This window comes from Panthera onca, chromosome A2, assembly GCF_046562875.1.
Source record: "Panthera onca isolate mPanOnc1 chromosome A2, mPanOnc1 haplotype 2, whole genome shotgun sequence".
In the NCBI taxonomy this organism is placed as follows: domain Eukaryota; kingdom Metazoa; phylum Chordata; class Mammalia; order Carnivora; family Felidae; genus Panthera; species Panthera onca.
In genome coordinates, this window is record NC_138340.1 from 43,623,434 (window position 1) to 43,648,537 (window position 25,104).

Below are 25,104 nucleotides of genomic sequence, written 5' to 3' on the forward strand. Positions count from 1 at the left end.
AGAGGCACACGAATCCATTTGAACACAGAAATTCAGGCTCAGTACAGTTTGGATTCTGGAGTAGCATGAAGAAGACAGAAGGAAAGTAAAATGTTCAGTCCATCTCCTTTAGGGTTAAACTTTATCTTACAAATGATCTTTAGAGAAACAGATCTGCCAGCCTCCAATTTCACAGTTTTGAAACTTCCTTATGTACAGTATTTTTTTTCAGTAGAATTTTCCCAAACCCCTAATTCTTAAATGTAAGTTCCTTAAAAAATATTTTATTTTGGTCAGATAGTGCATATCTGAGTCCAAGTGTATGTCTAGGCCTTCTTTATGGTTACTGAATTTCCTATTCAGTCAATCTTTAGCCCTCTAAAATCAGAAGTATTTATTTTGTTATAAAAAAAAAATGTAGTCAGATGTGATCTATTACTATGAGTCTCTTTAAAATTTTGTTTAATGTTTATTTATTTTTGAGAGACACAGAGACAGAATGTGAGTGGGTTGGGGCAGAGAGAGATGGAGACACAGAATCTGAAGCAGTATCCAGGCTCCGAGCTGTCAGCACAGAGCCTGACATGGGGCCCGTACTCACGAGCTGTGAGATCATGACCTGAGCCGGAGTCAGATGCTCACCTGACTGAGCCACCCAGGCGCCCCACTATGCGTGTCTTTTAATCAGGGAAATCAGGACTCTCAAGTTCAACTAGAGTATTTTTGGAAATGAGCTTTGAAATGTTGGTCACTGGAACACTAGGACTTGTAGAACAATGGTTGACATTGTGACTGATGTTTCTGGAGGGAAGTTTGTTTTTTTTTTTTTTTTTTAATGTTTATTTATTTTTGAGAGAGAGAGAGTGGGAGAGGGGCAGACAGAGAGGTAGACAGAGGATCCAAAGAGGGCTCTGCGCTAATAGCAGAGAGCCTGACGTGAGGCTCAAACTTACAAACCATAAGATCATGAACTGAGCCCAGGCTGGATGCTTAAGTGACTGAGCCACCCCGGTGGCCCAGGGAAGCCACTCAGGGAAGATCAGGTAAGATTTTTGACAGATGTATAATTCTGATGTTGCAAAATCTGGATAAGAGAGGGAAAACATCCATCTTTACTATTCATGTTGCGTCTTTAGGTGAAATAGAAAATTATGATCACAACTGTGTCAGAAATAGGACATATATTCACACCAGTAAATATAAGATTATGATTATATTTAATAAGTACCATTTAATAGGTAAATGGTAGAATATAGGATTATAATTCTCTACATAAACTATTGTAGTTATCATCTTAATGACATCCTTTTTCTCCTAGTATATGAAACTAACACAGACTAGGGCTGCAACCAGTATGTGGATTTTAATGTTGCACCTAGAATTTTAGAATTAAAAAAAAAAACTGTGTGGTGCATTTTTCATATACAAAATGCTGTCTTTTGAAGTCCAGAGTTTTCTATAAACTACTTATTTTTGTATAAAATATGAGTAAAACCATGTCTTACTTGTATGACAATTAATAAGCTACACTGATTAATGCAGAAATATTTGAATACAAGGGGAATACAGTTATTCCTACTGAATATGGTAGAGTTCTAAGTTGTATTTATACAATTTCAAACAATTGCATGACCATTCAAAATATGCATTTTATTGCCATATGCTCACATTTTATAAGCTTTTCATAATAATAATATTTTTTCTCAACAGAGAGGACTGTTATTACCATTCCACCTTCCAAAATGGATGTTACAGTTGGAGAGAGTATAGTCCTACCATGCCAGGTGTCCCATGACCCCTCCATTGAAGTTATATTTATATGGTCTTTCAATGGAGATGTCATAGACTTAAAAAAAGGAGTGGCTCATTTTGAAAGGATTGGAGGAGTAAGTTGCCCAAATTTTTAAGTACTTAATAAAATAAATCAAGTCTTTTCACGTGAATCAACATCTTCCATAATTATTCTCCCCATATTTATTTGCATGGATAACCCCTGTTTATGAAGCTGCATCTGTTTTTGTTTTATTTTATTTTATGACTTTCATAGTAACGCTTGTGTTCTAGATAATTAAGGGGATAGGAAAAGGGATCATATAGGAGTAACGACAATGATACTAGTATATCTCTTAATTTCAAAGCTGTCCCATATTTAATATTTATCCAGCCGTAAAAAAAAAAAATGGGCCCTGCTGGGTATGATTATGTTTTATCCCCTTTTCGCTTTCTATCTGCAGGAATCTGTTGGGGATTTGATGATAAGGAATATTCAGTTAAATCATTCAGGAAAATATCTATGCACAGTGAAAACAACTCTGGAAAGTTTATCTGCTGTGGCTGATATCATTGTTAGAGGTAAGCATAATGGTGGAAACAAATGAGCACTTTATTCACAGCAAAAAATGTTAATAAGTGAATGGTAGATCTCTGAGTAACCATATCATGATAAAGAAGTGAGATAAAAATACAGATTTTTTATTTTCTAAACCTCAGGACTCCATGGCATATGTAGTGTGGATATGGATATTGAATGGAGTAGGTTTTGTGTATTTATAATGAACGACCAGCCTCAGCAAGCAGTGTCAGTCCGTAAAACGTAGCCATGCCTTCTATCTATCATAAAGCATTCTTATCAGAAGAGAGTCAAAGTGATATATTCCTGTAGTTCTCTATATAAGTCTCATTTACTCAAGGTACCTTTTGAAAAAGGAATAGATGAAAGATGTTCCCAATTTTTGAGAGTTCTCAATTTTTCAGAGTAGCTCCCTAATGGGTGATATTCACCCATCTCATGATTGAAATTTTCTAATCTTCAAAGGAAGCATTTCTAAATTAGTATCTCACCATGTAAACTGAATTAATAGGGCTTTATCTCACATAATTTGTTAAAAATACCTTGTGTTCAATATTTTATTTTCTAAGCGTAAGAGAGAAAAATAAACTGCCCTGTCCCAAATCAATGAATTTAATAATTTTCAATATAGTTATCATCCAACGTATTTTTCAAGGTCCACCAGGTCCCCCTGAGGATGTAAGAGTGGAACACATTTCCAGTACTACTTCTCAACTAAGCTGGAGACCAGGCTCAGATAATAATAGTCCCATTCAAATATTTACTGTTCAGGCTCGGACACCATTTTCTGTGGGTTGGCAGGCTGTTTCGACTGGTAAGTGACACCAGGGTTTTGGGGTAATTTTCTAAAACAGGTGTATCTGTTTGTTCAATTGGTTGATGTTAAGTAGTGCTGGTTTTCCTGCCTGAATCCCCCCCTCTTTTCAGTTCCAGAAATTCTCAGTGGTAAGACGTACAATGCAACAGTAGTTGGTTTGAGTCCTTGGGTGGAATATGAATTTCGTGTCGTTGCTGGGAACAGCATTGGGATTGGAGAACCAAGTAAAGCATCAGAATTGTTAAGAACCAAAGCGTCAGGTAAGAAATTAATGTCTTCTAAACATGCTCTCTGTGCTAATAGCAGACAGCCTGACGTGAGGCTCAAACTTACAAACCATAAGATCATGAACTGAGCCCAGGCTGGATGCTTAAGTGACTGAGCCACCCCGGTGGCCCAGGGAAGCCACTCAGGGAAGATCAGGTAAGATTTTTGACAGATGTATAATTCTGATGTCGCAAAATCTGGGTAAGAGAGGGAAAACATGCATCTTTACTATTCATGTTGCATCTTTAGGTGAAATAGAAAATTATGATCACAACTGTGTCAGAAATAGGACATATATTATATTCACACCAGTAAATATAAGATTATGATTATATTTAATAAGTACCATTTAATAGGTAAATGGTAGAATATATGATTATAATTCTCTACATAAACTATTGTAGTTATCATCTTAATGACATCCTTTTTCTCCTAGTATATGAAGCTAACACAGATTAGGGCTGCAACCAGTATGTGGATTTTAATGTTGCACCTAGAATTTTAGAATTAAAAAAAAAAAAACTGTGTGGTGCATTTTTCATATACAAAATGCTGTCTTTTGAAATCCAGAGTTTTCTATAAACTACTTATTTTTGTATAAAATATGAGTAAAACTATGTCTTTTATGACAAGTAATCTACACTGATTAATGCAGAAATATTTGAATACAAGGGGAATACAGTTGTTCTTTATGGTATCGATCTTACAAAGAAAAAGTAAGAAGCATTTTTATGGGTCTTGTACAATTTGGGGCCCCGAATCAGTGGCAGGAAACCAGCAGCTTTCATTTTCACATTTTTAGATACACAAAGCAAGGAATATTTTCTCCTAAATATAAGTTCAATGAGAGATGATTCTAGCTAAGCAGGCATATCAAAAATAAGAGTTTTTCAGAAACTGTCCTCTCATCTCATCTATTTTCTAGCCAAACTCCAGCAGGCAATCTGTACATTTGTAGATGCAAATGAGTTAGTGCTTGTTTCATTAAATGTTGTAGCCAAGAATTAATTGAGACTCTGTTGGTGCAATCAGCCACACATTTCCATCTATTTCTCAACTCTGACCTAGTTGCAGCTTCATTGAGCAATAGTATAAATTATTTCCCATGCAAATGAGGTAAATCCTGAGCTCATTTAACAGAAGCACTAATTGAGCATCAGCTGGTTCGCTGAACAGCAAAATACAGGTGGAACCCGGCTCAGAAATCACCCCTTCTTAAGCTTTTTTCAATGGATCCGTTTTGTTCCACTCCTAACTTTACATCCAGGGTCACATTTGATCTTCTTGCTGCGTACCGCTGACAAATTCACTTTCTTACTCAGCAACATAAGTGAGGGATCGCTCTGTTGTCACTGGCTCAGCTTAACAAGCACAAACTAATTCAATAAGTGTGCTCAACTGTCCGATGTCAGTGAGGCTTTTCCAAGTTAAAGATAATATAAGTATTTTTATTTTAGAATTGGAACTGAAAACAACGTATTTGACAGTAATATCTTAAGTTAAATCATCCTAGCAGTTTAGAAATGAGAGGAGAGTCATTCATTTTACAGAGGAGGAAAAGAAAGATCAGAATCATGGCTGACTGTTTCAGACAGAGGCAGGATTTGAACTCAGACCTTGAGACTTGGGCATCAGCGTTCTCCATAACCATGGGTCTTAATCTAGATGAGCAAGAGATTGGCATAAGGAAATGTGTATATATAGAAATTCCCAGGCCTTACCATAGTCTGATTGGAAAAGAATCTCCAGGGGTCACCTATGACTTGATATTAGCTTGAGTTTTAGGTCATTTGTTTACAGCTTATTTCTATCATTGTAGCTTTGGCAGGCTTGACTCTAATACTAAAGTTTTACAGTAAGGATTGTACATTACTTTCTATTAACCATTGACACTCTTCTTTCAGTAGCATAATGAGACTCGGTGTTCATAATAATTACCCTGAGGTTCTGAATCATACTGAATGAAGTGTGTTCTTTTTCCTTTCCTTTCCTTTCCTTTCCTTTCCTTTCCTTTCTTTTCTTTTCTTTTCTTTTCTTTTCTTTTCTTTTCTTTTCTTTTCTGTTGTAGCTCCTTAAAGACCCTTCTTCCCAGTATGGTTTTAGGTTTAATATGGTTCATTTGAAAATGGAATAAAAAAGGAACTTTATTAGCCAGAATATTGGAAACTTGGTAAAAAGCAAATTAAAGTTTACTCTAAAATAATTTCCTTATGTATCTACACTATTTAATGGTTCTGAAAAAGTGTTACCATGTGTTGTCAAGTACAGAAAACTTGCAACTATAGAACCCACTCTGATTTACCTTGTTTTTGGCCAAAGGCCATGGAAGACTTCGAAAGTAGGGTCTAGGTACAAGACAATCTTTTAAATACATGTGAAGGTTAAAGCAGGCAAGGTTAGGGTATATTTGAATATGAAAATGGGTCATGCCTGACAGGTGCTATTATTAAAAAGAACAGTTAGACTATCATATCACTATGTTGTTTCTGAAGTTCAACATCTGTATCAAATGGAAGTAAATAAAATAAGTAGTCTAGATTTGTCTGAATGGTTTCCACAGTGGGAAAAAATTTTTGAAATGGGCAATTAAACATTGCATATTTTAATTCCTGCCTACCAGTCAGCAAACGTGCCCAGGCACGCCCACCCTCTCACCTCTGGATTTTAATCCAAATGGTCAAAGACAGATAATTGCATATGTTTCAACATTTAGAAAATATATCCTGCAGGAGCACCTGGGTGGCTCAGTCCACTGAGTGACTCTTGATTTTAGCTTAGGTCATGATCTCAGTTTGTGGGTTCATTGCTCTGTAGGGCTCTGCACTGATAGTGCTTAGCCTGCCCTCTCTCTTCCTCGCTCTCTTAAAATGAATAAATAAGCTTTAAACTTATATATATCCTGCAGAGCTATCCATTATCACAGCGTTAGGATACATCTGCCATTATTCCATGAAAGGATTATATCTTAACATTTCCACATGTGTAAAGTAAAACCCCAGTCTGATGATATGCAAGGCCCACACATACCACTGTCATCAATTTTGTAATTTTCCTCAGACTACTTATTATTCATTATACTAGTCCTCACAAGGGTATACTTGAAGGGCATAATTGTTTTCTAATTCACAAAAATGATCGTCATCTGGAATGTCCTACCACAGAGCCTTAGAGTCCTAGAGTTAAACGGAGAATATCCCCTCAGTCACATCCCTGACAGGAGGCCGCATCCTTAGCTGGCAAGTGAAAGGTTAGGGGGAAGAAACCTTCCTGTTCTGTACTGAGAGATGTGAGATTTAAACACAGAGTTATAATTACAAGACTTACTTACATATTTTTAAGAATGTATTTTTAAATGTTAAACTATCTTGATGACTAAAAAAAAAAGAAAAATCATTTTAGTTTGTTTATTAAAAAAAGAATTAATTAATATACTGCCTCAGTAACTTGTTTACAGCACAACTGTATAATTAGGCCCTAAATCAGCAGTGTCACTGTTACCATCTGAATGGAACATCATTTTGCCAATTAGTAGATGATGCATAATAATGTCAAATACACGATGTTACTCGATTTTTAATTAATTTTGGAGCCAGGGTGCTCATGTATCAAACACAACTGTGTCCTCTCTCTTAGAAATTTGGATATGTGTAAACATAATTTATGTTCATTAAAAATGCAAGACTGTCTCACAATGTGCAGCATGAGATGTTGAAAGGTGAAATCTAAAAACAAAATGCCTCCTGATGAAGATGTACTTTAATAATCGCCATCCCACATTTCTTTTGGTTGCTTTCAGTGCCTGTTGTGGCGCCAACAAACATCAACGGAGGAGGAGGAAGTCGTTCGGAACTCGTCATTACGTGGGAGGTAATTTTCTGTCCAACTGAGTTATTTTGAAAGAAAAAGATTTAGCTGGCCAGGAAGAATACTGAAAAACAAAAAGATTTATTTGATCACTACGGAGAATATATAAAAATACATGGTATAAAAGACTCCCCATGATGAATTACTTAGAGGAAGTATTGGAAACTCTTCTTATTTCTACTCAAGTGAGAAAGGATAACGGACTCAACACAATTCTCTCCCACATATAAGAAAAACAACTTCAATGTCTATTTCAGGTTTGTCAGTAGCATTTTAGTTATTACTTGAGGGACTAGACATTATTGTATTTATTGTCTCTGGGACTATTGTGCACGAGTTAGACTCTGTAGCATGCAAGTAGAAAGTTCTTTTCCTATCACTGTTCTTTAAGGCCTTCCCTGCATCTAGATAAAAGCTTGAGCAAATGGTGTAGCTTTTGTGATTATTATCCTTATGAATTAACATATGGGCTCATTTTTATACCTGTTATAAATTTCAGCCTGGTTTATTACCATAAACTTTAGACTTTCCTCCAACGTAACGTTTCTTGTTTCTGGTAGCTTGGGTTTGCCTCAGCCTAGGGCTTCTACGGTGTGAAAGGCAATGTAGAGTCAGATCTTTACCTATTCCCCATTCTGCTGTTGAATTTCTCCTTCCTCATGCACTGTTACCTCTTGCTTCTCCAGAGTTATAGTGGGTTTGGGCTGGGAGAAGAGGAAAAGTACTGAAAAGATCCTGACTGCTGGTACACTTGTAATTTGATTTTGGTGTATTCCAAAAGTGGCAAATGACCAGATGCTGTTATTTTTTTATTAAGTTTTTAATTTTAATTCCAGTGTAGTTAACATACAATGGGATATTAGTTACAGGTGTACAATGTAGTGACATTAATATAGAGCACGTTATTTAGTGCCCATCATGAGAAGTGTGCTCTTCAATCCCCATCACCTGTTTCACCGCCCCCCCCCGCCCCCGACTTCCCCCTCCTGTACCCATCAGATGCTGTTATTTTATAGTGTACTTGTTTTTTTGTTTGCTTTTGTTTTTTGGTTGGGGGAGTGGGACATCCAGAAGATCCCCCACTGGGGACTCCTAGTTATAATTCCTTGGTGCAAAGCCAATTGACTGCTGAAAAGTCTCCTCAATTCCTGGGGTCTGGCATGGTTCATACTAGCCTCTTCCAGAGTAGATTATCTTTCTCTTCTAGATGGTCTTTGTGGATAGAGTCCCTTTCAAAGCTGCTCATGGACAGGTCCCTTGCATGAGATGCACATTTACCCTGAGCAAACACCTTTGCTCTGTGTTCATTAGGAGTATAGTACATGCCTGCTTAACCTCTCTTTTCACTCTGCTACCATGTGCTGTCCAGATCTCTCTCCCCTTTACAAGTTTCTCAGGCATTTCTTAGTTAAAAGAACCCATGTGTCCCAAATTCCAGAGAGCACATACCGGCTGGTTCTTTGTGAGGCCTCTTCAGATGGTTAGGCAAATGATAAGAAGTGGCCTCTTTAGGGGTGCCTGGGTGGCTCAGTCTCTTAAGCGGCTGACTTCAGCTCAGGTCATGATCTCACGTTCTGTGAGTTCGAGCCCTGCGTTGGGGTCTGTGCTGACAGCTCAGAGCCTGGAGCCTGCTTCTGATTCTGTGTCTTCCTCTCTCTCTGCCCCTTCCCTGCTTGTGCTTTGTCTCCCTCCCTCTCAAAAATAATAAACATTAAAAAAATTAAAAAAAAAGGAAGTGGCCCCTTTACTTTCCCTTGGTAGAGGGGTAGGAATGCACAGCTTTTTCTACAACTGTGTCAGAGGAGATATTTTCCTACTAATCTATCCCTAAAGAAACAGACACTCCTTTGATATACCTTTGTCATAGAGGATGGGCTAAATTTTGCCTATCAATGGCTTGATGTCTCTCCTTGGAATGCATATCGTGTCATAACTTTGTTGTCAGCTTTGAGCCTCAGATGTAACTGATAAAAGAGCCCTGCCCTTTTTTATTACCTGTGTACATGTTTTTGGCATTTTGATAACAACTTTCATACTGCCAAAGCATCCACTTACTTGGACTTTTTAACATTACACTTAAGAGCATGATGGCCATGGATGTTTTAATTAAAAACCATCACGGCTGACATGCACAAGAGGGGACATTTTACAATGTTATTCTCTCAGGAGACATTTTACAATGTCTGAAGACGCATTTGGTTGTTACAAAGAAGTTGGGGGAGGCTTGCTTTTGAGCAGAGGCCAGGGCGCAATGCACAGGACAGCCCCCACCACACGGAATGTCTGGCCCAAAATGCCAATAATGCCGAGGTGCAGAACCCTGTTTCTGTAAGTGTAATTCATTGCATCTGTAAATGATTTTGCAGTAGCAAAAGACCTTTTATATCTACATGGTCCATTTTATTCCTTACAGAATTCCATTAAATATAGAGAAAGAGGAGTAGTGGTAGCAAACCCTTTCTGTCTGTGAGGAAACTGGTGCACAGAGATGTTGTTTTCTCTAAGTTGTACATGACAGAGCCAGAAGCCAGGTGTAGCTACTCTGAAAGTCATCCCTTCTTTGGAACATGTAGTTTCATGTACACATTGTGAACCCAGCACAGTGCCTGGAATGTGGTATGGCCTGTCCAAGTACCTATTGGATGGGTGGATGTGTCCTGACAGAGAAGATACTCTCAGAGGCCTGAGGGAGAGGGGACAACCCTTGTAGAGCATGTACAGGGCTTCTGTGCTACACTGGGTATTCCTGTCATTCAGTCCTCACAGTGATGCTAGGAGGTAGGTAATGCCACTTTCAGATAAGAACACAGAGGCTTAGAAATGTGGTATGGGTAGGGGCACTTGGGTGGCTCAGTCGGTTAAGTGTCCGACTCTTGATTTCAGCTCAACTCATGATCTCACAGTTCGTGGGCTTGAGCCCTGCATCAGGCTCTGCACTGATGGCACGGAGGCTGCTTCGGATTCTCTGTGTTCCTCTCTTTCTCTGCCCTTCTTCTGCTCTCCCTCTCTCTCTCTCAAAATTAATTAATTAATTAACATTAAGAAAAAAAATAAATGTGATATGGGTATTGGGCAGCTCAGCATTTGAACACAGAGCTCTTGCTCCGTGCTCTTTTGTTAAATTTTAATTCCACTTATCTGCACATGATGTCATGGTTCAGGATAGGCACGTGTCCCTGTGTGTGTGCCTTAAGCAGTAACTTAATCAAATTATTCTTGTCCTCTGAACACATTTCCCACAAAGACATTGGCTCCCAAGTGAGCCTATAAGACATTTGCTTTTGGGCGATGCTAAATAGGTTATTTGGGGTTCAGTGTTCTTTGAAGGTCAAATAAACATTTCATCATAGTGTACAAGGAGTTTGGCCTGACTTCGCACATTATTTTTTCTCCTCTAAGGTGAGAAATTACTAAAGGTTGATAATGTTTTTGCACATTCAATATTTGAGATGAATGGGAAATCCTTTTTTTGTCCAATTATTTTTTTGTTTATTTGTTTATTTTGAGAGAGAGCAAGCAAGCAGGGGAGAAGCAGAGAAAGAGGGAGAGGGAGAGAATCCCAAGCAGTCTCTGTACTATCAGCACGGAACCTGATGTGGGGCTCAGACTCACAAATTATGAGATTATGACACAATCTGAAACCAAGAGTTTGATGTTTAACCTACTGAAACACCCAGGCACCCCCTATGAATACTATTCTTAAATAGTCACTTACAAGAAGAAAAAAAATCTTTCCATGATTTATAATGTCCTTGTTCTTTAAAGTGTTTCCCAAAACCATCACCTATGGCCTGCTCCCTGTTTTTATACAGATTCCCCTACACCATATCTGTGCTCTCAGGTGTAATGTATTGTTGCTTTCATGCTGTTGCAAGAGACCATATGTCTCCCATTGCTGAAAATCGTTACTATCTGGCCTCTTTTTAAAAAAAAACAAAAACATTTGCTGGCCTCTATTTAAAAAAAGATAATAAATCAAAATAATTTCCTCTGTGTTTTTTCTTGTGGTATCAGATATGCAGATACTTGCAGAAACTGCATTAATGAATGTAGTTTCCCATTTATCATTCACATTTGGCATCATGTATATTCAGTTCCTGAGCCAAATTCTTCTGATGCCCAAACTTCCTTCAGGAATAGGTTATATATTTTTAGAAGGCAACACATACATTAGTTAAAGCCACAAGAAGGCATTTAGCAACTGTTTCAATTCAATGAACACAAATGAATGTTGGAACTCTGTTCCAAACAGTGGGGTTACAAATATAAATTTTAAAAAGGTCTGAATGCTCAGAGACCAACAGGACAGGACAATCTTAATCCAGCATGGAAGGTCAGGAAAGCTACCACCCTATCTTATCTCAAGTATGTTTTAAAAAAGAAATTGGGAGTGGAGAGACCATGCCAGGCCAAAGTCATTGCTATGGTAGAAGTAATAGTACCTGATGGACTTTCAAAACTAATGCACATCCAGCGACCATTCTAAATTCAGTCAGAATCCACCATTGTGGTTTATAAGTGACAGCTTTACTGGTCATTCCAGACTGCTGCTCATGTAGGTACACCATGGTATAATTTGCCTGCAATAAACATCCTTCTTATGTTTTCTCCAGTGCCAAAGTAATGTGTATTTTGTGTTTATTTATTTGTCGTGGTTTGTTTTGTTTCCAGCAACCTACATACGATATATAACTTGGAGTGTAGTAAATGCCAGTTCCTTTTTTAGGGGTATCTTTATTCACATATTATCATAATTTATTCTCTAAGATACTCTCAAGTTTGAGATACTTGTGGTAAATATGTCATATGAAATAGGACTATAAAATTAGGAATATGGGATAAAGTACTGTGAAGTACGAGATAAACACCTATACTGGGAGTTGATAAACATATATTATATATATACATTTTTTTGTAAAGGGCTGCTCAGGAAAATTATTCTGCCTTGTGGGCTATACATTGTCTCTCATAGCTTTCCAACCCTGCCATCATCATCAAAAGCATCCACATATCATATATAAATGAACAGTTGTGACTGTGTTTATTTCAAAACCAGACTGCAGACCAGATTTGGCTCTTAGGCCAGTTTGCTGTCCTTGGTCTATACGAAACATTCCGTTCCAGGGGCACCTGGGTGACTCAGTTGGTTAAGCTTCCAACTTTGGCCCAGGTCATGATCTCGCAGTTTGTGAGTTTGAGCCCCACGTCAGGCTTTGTGCTGACAGCTCAAAGCCCGAAGCATGCTTTGGATTCTGTATCTCCCTCTCTTTCTGCCCCTGCCCCACTCGCACTCTGTCTCCCTCTCTCTGTCAAAAATAAATAAACACATTTAAAAAAAATGTTGTAAATACATATTCCGTTCTTAGCCTTTACCAACGTTAATAGATTTTACTACCAGAAGAACTTCTGAATTTCTTTATTCTACTGACCACTTGCTTTCCTTAAAGAAGGAAGCTTTGTCCTGACCGTCTTAAATAGCTCTTTTTCCCCTGCCCATATGGGAAGAATGAAATGAAGACCCTTAACAAGTATCTTGTATCTCCTCCCCACCGCCCCCCACCGCTCCCTTCTAAACTATGTATGTTAGACTCAAATCTTTCTTGAGGGAACATCATGAGAAACACAAATTGTATTGACTAACAAAAACTAAAATCACTAACTTTCTCAGATGAGCTAAACATCTTGATTAAATCTGAGACCAGAGTAGCATCAGAAACAAATCAAATGCTTTGGCAAGTAGCTTAAGGTCTCATAAATCTCTTCCATTCCACAAAAAATTAACTGTTTTAATTCTGATCTCCGTGTGAAAAGTGCTAATGCAAGGAAACATTTCCTTCCCCAGGTGTTTGGACCTGTATTTTTCTTCCTCTTTTCACTTTCTGTATTTGTTAGACTGTTCCACATGGCAAGAAACAGAGCCCAGCTCAGGTCGTCTCAGTTAATGGGGATTTCTTTTAAAGCTACACGGGAGGTAATGAAGATGGAAAAAAGTCTCACTAACCAAGCAGGCAGGTCAAATGAAGAACTGGAACGTCGTTCATCACTGTTCAGAGCACAGTAGCTCTAGTCTGCTGCCGGCTACTCTGGTGATCCAGCTCCAATGGTCCCTCATGGCTTGTGCTCACTTCTTCCCGTTTCCTTTACTTACAACTTCCTATTTTGCTAACTGCTACATTCTGTCTCTTCTCTATGTGATTTATAGCTGCCATTGCCTCCTAACTTCTATTGCTTCATTATTCCTACTATATTCATTGTATATTTTCTATTTATTGCCTACTCTAAGTTTATCAGGTATTGGCCCTACCTATGTTTCATAATCAAAATCTGTAGGGGAGAAGAATTGATGGGGTCCATCAGTCACTACGGAACACAAAGATTTGGCACCCGTGACCTCATAGTGATTAAAATGGCACCATTGATTCTGGTGCCCATTGCTGGGTAATTAGATGTGGTCCAGGTCTTGGGATAATTTGATACAATGAATGGATATGTATGGGCAAGGAAAACCTCCTAAAAAGACTTGTAGGTATGCGGGACTGGAGCATTAATGTCCTATCAGGTATGCCTTTAATAACGTATCAAAATATTTCAAAAAGAAAAGACAAGGAAGACATTTTTCTTTAAAAAAAAAACCTACATTTTCATAGATTTTAAAATACAAACTTCTTGTAAACAGATGGAATATATGTCTAAATTCAAGCATAAATTCATTTTTGTGTGTTTATTTTACGTGATTATTTATAGTGTAATATCTGTAGAGTTCTGGGGAACTAATATCTATTTTTGTTTTGTAATTTTAATAAGTTTACATTTTAAGTGAGTCTTACAGGATTTGGTCTCTGTGAGAATAAGCAAATTTTTTTGTTTTGTTTTGTTTTTAAAAATGTCAGGAAGAGTACACCCTGATGTTGCTACTAATGAAGATGTATGTTTTAAAAATACTGGAAGGTCTTTTATGCTTTTGTGTTTGAGTGATGCTCTATAAGTTTTAAAGCAAATATTATTATATAATAATTGCATGTATCTTATAAGAATTCGTTGAAAATTTTATGAAAAGAAAATATAGCTAGCATTGAAATAGTTAATAAGTTAATTTTGTGCCGAGTTTAAAAATTCATATCCAAATTATGTTTTAACTTATACAATCTTACAATCTTCTGAACTATTTTTATAACATTTCATTATTTCAACTTAACAAATAATCATGGAAAGAGATATAAACATGTAAAACCTGTTTTACATTTCCATTAAATTTTTCATTTATTTATCTGAATATCTTTAATTGGGATCACTTTCCTAATTGGCGTTCCAAATAAAAGTATTATTATTTTTTCAATGTTTCATTAAACAAGGTTAATATCCATGTTTTTCTACACAAAAGAAACGCCAATTAATCAATATAAATTATAGTAGCTCCATAAAATATTTTTGTAAATACTCAGTGATTAATCACTTCTGCCCAAGTCAATTCCAGAAGAACTACAGAATGGAGAGGAATTTGGATACATCATCATGTTGCGGCCAGTTGGCTCAACAACCTGGACCAAGGAAAGAGTACCATCTGTAGAATCATCAAGATTTGTTTACAGAAATGAAAGTATCACCCCCCTCTCTCCCTTTGAAGTCAAAGTGGGTGTATATAATAATGAAGGAGAAGGATCTCTGAGTACCGTGTCCATTGTCTACTCCGGGGAAGATGGTAAGTTGTGGTCAGCCCTGGAATGGTCATACTTGGGAATGTATGCATATGTTGCATTCATTTTCCATGAACCATTCTACTGAAGATGATTGTGTCTTTTTTTTGAATGATAGAACCTCAGCTGGCTCCAAGAGGAACTTCTGTCCAGAGTTTTTCTGCTTCGGAAATGGAGGTTTCATGGAATGCTATTGCCTGGAATAGAAACACTGGAAGAGTGCTGGGCTATGAGGTAATCCATATTAATTTCACTTCCACTTATGAATATGCCAGCTAACCATACAATTCTTGTTCAGTAGCCCTATGCTACTAACCTAGTTCTTAGGTTGTATGTCTATAGCTGTGGAGTGAGCAGAAGAGATCTTTCTAGGTGATCTTAAGCAAGCAAATTAACAAATGGTAGCCATTTGTAAGGTGACCAGATGATTATCTCATTTATACATTCAAATCACCATCATATTTGTTTCTTGGGGAATAATAAATATCTAATCCTCAATGATCTTGCATCATAGAAGAATTTTATTGAGAAAGCTGTCTTTGAATTGGAGCAGGACTTGAATAGATGTAGTCATCTTGGAAAAGGCAGTTAAATGATAAGAAAAAAAATCCTAGATTTTCATTAATCTGTCCTTTATAGTCTGTATAGAATGAGGTAAATCATATTTATGGGCCTTAATTCTCACAAAGTTAAACAATGAGACTTCTTAATTACTTTTTATTCTTTAGCTTGCAAATTCAGTGATTCCCCAAATGGATAACACATTTATTTTATTTTGGAGTTACAATAAAAGTATAATTCTATACCTCTTTAGTTGCTCCTTACACTGTTTTTGTTTTGCTTTTGTTTTTAATGTGGTTTCTAGTCCAAACAGACTCTAATCCAGGAATGCCTTACCTCTTATCTGAATCCTATTTATTTATGAAAGCTCATTTCTAGTTTCTTCCTCTAACTCTTCTCTGATCACTCCCTGATTTTGGAATTCTTCAAATTCCCAGAGCATTTTTTCCCAATATCACTTACTTGGAATGTATCCTCTGCATTTTGTTTGCCTATATATACTAGCCTCTCAACTAGATTATAAGGGACTCAAAGGCAGGCACCAAGCTTTATTCTCTTTTGTCTTTTTCAATGTGCATAAATCAGTACTAATGTATAGGAAGAGCCTGATATAAGTTGAATTATTAATTAACCTGTCACTCAAAGAACTCTGGAGGAAATATCAAGAACCAAATGTAACTGAAGTCCTTTGTTGATGGTATTAATCTTGCTTTGGTCCAAGTGATTATATATACCCTTTGTTACAGTCAATAACCTTTAGATAGCTCATGCAATATTTTATTTTGGCAACCTAAAAAAACTCTAGATTCTCTGATTTCCATTGTGAATTTTTATTTTTTAATTTCCTCCCTATAAATCTTAGACTTTGATTATTTTATTGTTGTTGTATAACCATTGTAATTAGAAAATATTCTTCTATTTGTGCTCCTATGCTCCTCCCTTCCCATAACCTACCATGGTTGATACTTGCTGGCAAACAATGAATTGTTTGTTCTTTGTTTTTAATGATCAGGTATTATACTGGACAGATGACTCCAAAGAATCCATGATTGGGAAAATTAGAGTCAGTGGGAATGTCACAACCAAAAACATCACAGGGCTGAAAGCTAATACCATCTACTTTGCTTCCGTGAGAGCTTACAACACTGCAGGGGCAGGGCCCTCAAGCCCCCCAGTCAACGTTACCACCAAAAAGTCTCGTAAGTATGCATCTCACTGCAGGGACCAAGATTCATCTATAAATAGAAACATGTTCCTTTGCTCATTCTCTATTTCATTCCTCCCATCTTCTCATTTTACTTATTGCTTTGTTTGTTAGTTTGTCCCTTAAATAAGGATAATTGTTGAAATTTTCTGGTAACAATCAAAGGAAACCATTTTGATTTTTTGGAATTCCAAAGGAGAAAATATTCTGAGTATATAGATGCAAGATAGGAGAGTGTAATGTTTAAAAGCATAGGCTCTGATGCCCACTCCCAACCTCAGTTCAAAACCTGACCTCTTGGGGTGCCTCGGGTCTCAGGCAGTTCAGCATGCAACTTTGGCTCAGATCATGATCTCATGGCTCACCAGTTGGAGATAGCTCAGAGCCTGGAGCCTGCTTCAGATTCTGTGTCTCCCTCTCTTTATGTCCCTCCCCCTCCTACGCTCTGTCTCTCTCTCTCAAAAAATGAATAAACATTAAAAAACAAACAAACAAAAAAAAAACTGACCTCTCATTCTTGGATTATTGAGTGGTTATTTAATCTTGCAGAGTCCCAATATCCTCACCTGGAAAATGTGAGAATAATAGTACCTATTTCCTCACAAGGCTTTCTTCAAGAGTGAAAGACATAAAGAATATATCTAGTACATACATTAGTACGTGCTTGGTAAATTGTTTTTCATTTGTTTCTATTTTGTCTTGTTTATCATTTGAGAATTAGACTGTACTCTGATGTGGCCCTAGCACTGCCAGATGTCTAGCTCTTTCTTTCTAGAATAACTTATCACTGCAGTATACTTAGAAGTCCCTCAGATTTAAGAATGAACTCTTCTGCTTCTTTTTAACTCCCTTAATAGTCAGCCAGCTGTCTTTCACATAGGCAAGGCCTACTGAATAAAGGATGAGTAGTTGATCGTTGTTGCATTATGTTCTATGAGTGAGCCTGGTATTACACAAGTATTCTATATTATGAGGCACAGTGATCAAATATGATTTAGGAGCAGCTGCCATATGTCCTTTTTACGACTGTATAATTCTTGTATATTCCTTACCTGTTGCACATGAACATAAATTATTTGTGTTCACAGGCTTTTAAAAACACATTCTTTGGTCTCTGAATCCCAATAAAAAAGAGGATTCAAATATAGTTGCTGAATTTTGAGAAACAGTTAAAACCTTATATAGTTCAAATATAGTTGTTGAATTTTGAAGAAGACTAAGATATGGATACATAGGAAAAGGATAGCTTGCTGTTAAATGCAGTATTCTTTTCTGTGTATTGAAAAGAACAGGTGGTTGAAGTCAGTTTGAAAATCAAGTGATATAAAGTTTTTTTTCCCGTAAACATATATTTGTCCTATCCAAAAAGAACTTAGACATCATCTCAGTTATTAAACCTTTGACTATAGAATACATGATGCATTTATGTCCACATCACCAGGCAAGTAGCCAAAGACCTGGGTTCTAATTCTGGATACATCACTGATTCATGACCTGAAACAGGACAAGGCATTCCATTTTGTTGCTTTAATTTTCTTATCTGCTAAGTGGAAATTCTCTCTACCTTCACTCCTTTCCCAAATCATTGGTGAGGCATAAATGAAGTGCTGATTATAGGAGCACCTTGAAAAATACAAGGTGCTATGAAACTGCTAGGGAGAAACAGACAGATAGCAAACAGCCTCTGAGGATCAGTCCATTTCAAGGGGAGAGTGGGGCCAATAATTCTTAAACCAGCTCTCTTCCAATCTACCCAGTTTGAAAGAGACTGGGTCATGAGCAGTCCTCAAGAACTGATTAACTAGAAATGTAATTCTCTTTCTCTTCCCGTTTTATCCCATGCTGACCAAATCAATGAAGCCATTGCCATATATGGGTATGAATGATTTGCTTCTGGAGTCCTTCTGGAGTCTAACCTTTTTCAGCTAATCTTCAAATCTGGATGGAAATTTCCAGTGGTTTTAAGACTGTCCAGGTATTCAGAGATGCCAAACTCACAGAAACCCCTTTGTGTAATTCAGTTCCTATCTCAGGCACTATCAAGGGTGATTTGAAATGTGTAAAGATAGTATTTAAAAAACCTCACAGATTTGTATCGTGATTGACGGACAGACACGATAGTGCGGTAATTGAGGCAACGCTTAAGTCAGCTCATATTATCTGTACTCATATTGACCAGTTTAGGGTGGACTGGGACCCGAACAATAAACTACTTTAAGAAGCTTTCAAAATAACTTCCTTTTCTGCAACCTGAATTTGCTAGTTTGATCATCTGTACAACTTAAATCAACCATGCATTAGTTTGTGCTAACTTACTCTATGTGTTTAAGCATAAAACTCGTCTTTGACATGGTGACCCCATGTTTGTTCAGTTGACCTCTTCAAGTACTTGATACTTCAAGTGGCCTTAACTGAAATTTGGATTAAATGCCAAGATGATCATAGGTGGCTTCTCTGAGTGTTCACACGCGCTCATCGTTGTCAAAGAGTATGGGACATATCCTTTGAAAACAGTTTGATTAACAAGGAATGATTTCACCAAGATGTAATGTTAGAATGTATCTGCTGAGAGAAAATTGAGAGGAGATTCATGAAATTTAAAATGCAGTTTATTATTTTTAAGCATTCATATTCTTTCCTGATTAAATCAAACAAATGAAAACGCTTATAACTCCTAATTTCTTTAGGGCAATTTTGTTCAAATATTTCTTAATTTTGGCTTTCACCAGTCTGTATCCTTCAGTGTCCCAGCCAAAAGGACTTGAGAATAAGAAGTTCTACAGGTCTCTAACTCATTATATTTGAGTTATATTTGAATACCAAGTAAACCTCTAATTTTATTCTGTAACATTCTATATCATTGTCGTCATGAAAATAGAATAGAAATTTTTTCCGATTCCTATTGTTACTGTTCAGATTTCCACAACTTAGTGGTACAAAGAAATACAAATTTATTTTCATACCTTTCTAGAGGTCAGAAGCCAGAAATGATTTTCATCGGTTGGAAATCAAGGTGTTGGTGTCAGCTCTGCTCCTTTTGGAGTCTCTAGAAGAACATGTGTTTCTTTGTGTTTCCTGGCTTCTAGAGACCACCTGCACTCCTTAGCCGTGACCCTTTCCTCTATGTTGAAACCCAGCAGCTCCTTATCTTTAAATCTCCCTGTGACTCTCACCCTCTGCTTCTGTCATTGTATTTCCTCTGACTCTGCCCTCCTACCTCTGTCCTTCCCTCTTAAGGATTGTACTTCACCCACCTGGAGAATCCAGGATTGCTTCCCATCTAAATATCCTTAATTTAATCATACCCGGCACAGTCCTCTTTTCCATTAAAAAAAAAAAAAAATTAGAGGGAACCTGGGTGGCTCAGTTGGTTGAGCATCCAACTTTACCTCAGTTGCTGATCTTGCAGTGTTGATGAGTTCTAGACCCACGTCGGGCTCGCTGCTGTCAGTACAGAGCTTGTCTGAGATCCTCTGTCCCCCTCTCTCTCTGCCCCTCCCCTGTTCATGCTGTCTCTCTTTCTCACCTGAAAACAAATACACATTTAAAAATTAGGAATTAAAAGGGTTTCTATTTGATTTAATCCAGACAGAAGAGGGAAACTTAAAAATACGAATCCCTTGGGGCACCTGGGTGGCTCAGTCAGTTAAGCCTCCAACTTTGGCTCAGGTCACGATCTCGTGGTTTGGGAGTTCGAGTCCCACGTCAAGCTCTGTGCTGACAGCTTGGAGCCTGCTTGGGATTCTGTGTCTCCCTCTCTCTCTGCCCCTCTCCCACTCATGTTCTATCTCTTTCTGTCTCTCAAAAAGAAATAAACACAAAAAAAATTTAAAAAAAAATACTAAGCTCACAAATTCCAGGGATGAGGATATGGAAATGTTTCAGGGAAAGGGCCTTATTATGTTGACCACAGCTATAAAATACTGAGCATGTATATATCCTAAGCCCTGTGTTAATTTTCCACATACATTATCTCACTTAATTATTATAACAAATCAAAGAATTTCGTATTTTAATCCTTAGATATGAAAAGAAATGCCTAGTCAGGTTGTTTTGGCATCTATTAGACTGAGAGACACAATGAACATGGATGGATTCTCCGAATCTCTTCATCCCATGAACACTGTGCTAATTTGTAATCTTCATCTTTAACCATCTACATAGTCTCTCTCTTTCCAAACTCTCAAATCTTCAGTCTAAACCTCAAATGGTCTTTGGATTTCTCTTCCTAAAATGGAATCGTGCCCTATTCTTCCAGAATTTCATTGTCTCCTCTATTCCACAGGACAAAGGCCAAGAGGATCTTTCACCATCTGTCCCAAAGTCCTTTTCTATACTTATCTTGCTAGCTAGCCATGGTAGTATGAGAATTATTGATCTTCCACAGCTTAACATTCACTTACCTTACTTCATGTATTCTCTCCTTGTGGCGTGCCCCTGCCGTGCCTATCAACGGTGAAATATCTTTCCTACCAAATTGTAAGTTTCCCCTATTTTCCCCTTTAATGTATTTGCAATTTTTCTGGGTGTTCCACCACTTTGGCTCATTGTGAGATAGTGTTGGAAAGAGAAAGGGACTCCTGAGTGAAAGAAGGTTGTCTGTGAGTCTCAGTTCCGCCATGCACTACCTGTGTGAAAGGTCTAATTCCCTGATGACTCAGAACCCATTTTTTTCATTGGAAAAACAGATGAGGCTTCCTCCAGAGGTTTCTCTGAGAACTAAAGGATACTATGTACACCAAGGTGCCCCAGAGGCCGCCATACAGCACAAGCTCAGTGCATCATAACACATTATTGTACTTCTTCTGCAGTGGTGATTTCACTTTCTTTGCATTTCTTAAAAGAGGAAAGCACTTTCTACTCTCTTTCTCTTTATAAATCGTTGCAGAAATTGTCTTCAAGGGTCATGAAAGGACAACCAAAGCGAAGATGTGGAATGCCTTTAATGAAACATTGAAGATTGCTCTGATTCCAAATGCTATCCCTGGATCTAACTTTGATTTTCCATGTCCTTGAGATGACATCAAGATTACCTCAGAAGAGTGGTGACAGCAAAAATTCTGCATCCATCACACATTCATACTGTCACTGTCTAGATTTTCAGTCTGATACTTGATCATCCATTGTAAATTCTCAGAAAGCAAAGCTCACATTTACCAAAATCTCTGCCTATTCTGATTGGGCAAGCTAAAGAGAAGACAGAGCCTTTTTTTGGAAGCATGATGAATCAGTCAATCACTCAAGAAAAATAGTGCTTCACATGAGCTATGCATAGGGTGAGGTGGCTGACGGAGATTAAAACAGCCAAAATCTCTGCCTTCAGGCAATTTCTCTTTTAGTGGAGAGGCAACCTGAAAGAAAACAAAGCAAAAAAATAAAAATAAAGAATCATAAATTGTGAAAAATACTACAAGGAAAATAAGAGGCTGAGATATACATAAAAAGGAGGAGCTTTGTAGTGAAGGGTATATATTTTGATACGGCATGAAAAATAAAAAAAAAAGAGGTAGTGGACAAAGGGATCTCCAAACAGAAAGAACAGCTTATGCAAAGCTTCTGAAGTCTTTGTTATTATTGTTACTGGTGATAATGATGCCTTTTTGGTTTTTTTTTTTAAGTAAATATCAGTGATATAACAAGAATCATAGCTTAGTGAAAAATTATCTATTTCTAAAAGAAAACTGAGGGGCATTGAAAATATATTGTGAGCCACACAGATATCGCTTAAATGGAATTTAGATTACAATCAAAGGAAGAAAAAAATTTGCCTCAATTCCAAGAAAAGAAAAAAAAAAACAACTGCGTATATAGAAAGAAATATTCAGACCCAGCAACACAAAGTGTTTGCAAGTTTTGGTTCAATTTGGCCCCTGTCGTTGACTGACTAGTACTCTGTACTGGATTTTTCTTGCTGTAAATTTGCAATCAATCCATATTTAGACATAAAGGAAGCATTAAACTTTTATTTCATCTTGCACTTATGTTCTTTCTCTTTTGCCCAAATGTCAACCCCATGCTGTTACTTAGAAGTGTAACATAAGAAGTTGTTTTTGAATTGAGTTCACAGTGTGAACTACAGTTGAATATAAATGCCATCTACAGAAACATTGATCACAAGGAAAGCATTAGAGCTGTAGACGGCTAGTTTAATGTCACTCCGTCATTTGATTAATAGAAAATGATTTCGTCTCTGAAAACTGCATAGAACGCTTTTAAAAATTAGAAAAGTGCTTGTTTTGTTGAGTTTACCATTGACCAACTTGGTACAGATATCCATGGCATGTGTTTCATATTAGCCATGTGACAACGTTTTAGATTTTCAAGGTAATGGAAATCTCAATGTCATCATAGATATTTGAAATCCAGTTTAACTATGTACATTAAGCACATGAAACCAGAACTGTTAATAGTGTTCATATCAAGCAACTTTCTAAAGATACTTGCAGAAAATTTATTTAAATACTAGACAAAAGGCATTGGCATTGAAGTCATCTTCATGGACAAAGATAAGAAAGATGATTGACTATGAATAGCTAAAACTCTACCACTTTATCTGTCTTTTTTTTTTATAAGAGATTTTCTTAAAATTTTTAAGCTGTATTTATTCATTTTGAGAGAGAGAAAGTATGAGAGGGAGAGAGAGGATACCAAGTGGGCTTCACTCTGCCAGTCCGGAGCCTGACATGGGACTCAAACTCATGAGCTGTGAGATCATGACCTGAGCCGAAATCAAGAGTCAAACTCTGAACTAACTCAGCCACCCAGGCACCCCCATCTGTCTTTAAAAAACCATCCAAAGAACCCAAATAAGAGAAATATTATTAAGGGAGAATGTTAAATTTACTCTAATTATATTTAAGAAGTGGGTCATTTGCAAACTTTGGAATTACATTATTATTAAAAAACACTTTGAACACAATTGAAAAAATTAATTATGTCATAAGATCTGAGTGGAGAGCTGTTACTCTCAGGAAAGAGAATTAGCATTTACTGAGCTTTTTAGCATGTAACACTAACCAAGTGCTGAACATTTCATATTTTATGGCATATAAGCTAAAACTCTTAAAAACTAGGAGATTTTTGACTCATTCTGAAGATGGAAAAACCAAGGCCTCTTGGAAGAGACTGGATACAGATTCACATCTCTCTGACTTTAAAGGCCAGCTCTTTCCACCTCCAAGATAGCAAGATAGCAAAGAATTTATCTATGCCATTGGCCATTCACACCAAGAATTCATTCCTGGTAGAACTTTTGTCACTTTATGTCCATTGAACACTTTACTTATGCTCGGGTAGATAAACAAATGCGACCATTTTGGTGTCATTACCATAGTCGTAAACTCCTTGTAAACATAGTTGATAGAAGGGTCAGTTCTGTTTCCCAGCCTGGAGCTTCACCAGTGGATTTGTAGTGTTAAAAACAGTACTTTTCCTCTGAATGAACTACAAAATAGACACAAAAATAGATGAAAACTTCAGAGTCCATCACTGCCAATGACATCAAAGGAGCAAATTTATATTCTCCCTGTATTGATTATATGATGCTGTTAATGTTAGTGCTTCAATTTAAAGAACAGAGATAAAAGAAATGTGCCACAAGAGCATACTAGATATTAAAACTATGGTATCTTCTGAGAATTTTTATATGATCGCTTTTATAACTGAGAAAAAATATTAGAAAAGGCACCCTGGGATAGTTGAGGGAGAATAGTTACAAAACTATTATTGTTGCTATCTAGTCCTTCAGGAATAAAACATATTGGCAAACATGCATTGAGTGCTTACTAAGTGCAAAACTCTTAGGCCTTTAATTATGATTGGGTATATATAGTCAAGAAATGTACTAGGGAAAGTTTAATCCATTTGGCCTATCTTATAAATCATATGAATTGCTTGAGGTTTGTCCATGGCAATTAACCTTGATTATAGAAAAGAATAATGAATGGATTGGCCACTTTGTGTCACCTATGGATCTGACCACATCCCAGTACATAATCAATATAACCTGAGACAATCACTCAGGACTCTGAGTGGTTTTTCTTTAGCTATCTTATTGTAGTCATTTATTCAACATATATGACTGTATGTCGTCTATGTGCCAACCACTGTGCCAGTGGTTGAGAATACAGAGTTGAACAAGGTGCATGCCGTCAATAAAGTTAAATGCACAATCAAGAATAATTATAATTCAGTGTGACAAATCCATTGTAAAGTAGGAACTGAGCCCTATTGGAAGCAGAGGGGAAACATTTCTCAGCCGTGTCTCAATTGAGGTGTCAGTAACTAGGTGGACAAGAGTAATGTTCCTGTGGGTTTACAGCAATGGTAATATATGTTAATAAAATTTCAGACACCCCGAGCAAGACTC

At 37.1% G+C, this 25,104-nt stretch overlaps 1 protein-coding gene across 2 annotated transcripts in view; it reads left to right on the forward strand.

Moving 5' to 3' along the window:
- Positions 1-25,104, forward strand: part of CNTN6 (contactin 6) — a 283,185-nt gene that overhangs the window by 253,903 nt on the left and 4,178 nt on the right. For both annotated transcript variants that reach the window (XM_060631587.3, XM_078442810.2), the window contains exons 13-20: positions 1,690-1,865; positions 2,214-2,331; positions 2,985-3,143; positions 3,257-3,406; positions 7,210-7,280; positions 14,742-14,976; positions 15,090-15,205; positions 16,545-16,731. In XM_060631587.3, coding sequence (XP_060487570.2) covers positions 1,690-1,865; positions 2,214-2,331; positions 2,985-3,143; positions 3,257-3,406; positions 7,210-7,280; positions 14,742-14,976; positions 15,090-15,205; positions 16,545-16,731 — 1,212 coding nt within the window. The remainder of the gene's footprint in view (positions 1-1,689; positions 1,866-2,213; positions 2,332-2,984; positions 3,144-3,256; positions 3,407-7,209; positions 7,281-14,741; positions 14,977-15,089; positions 15,206-16,544; positions 16,732-25,104) is intronic.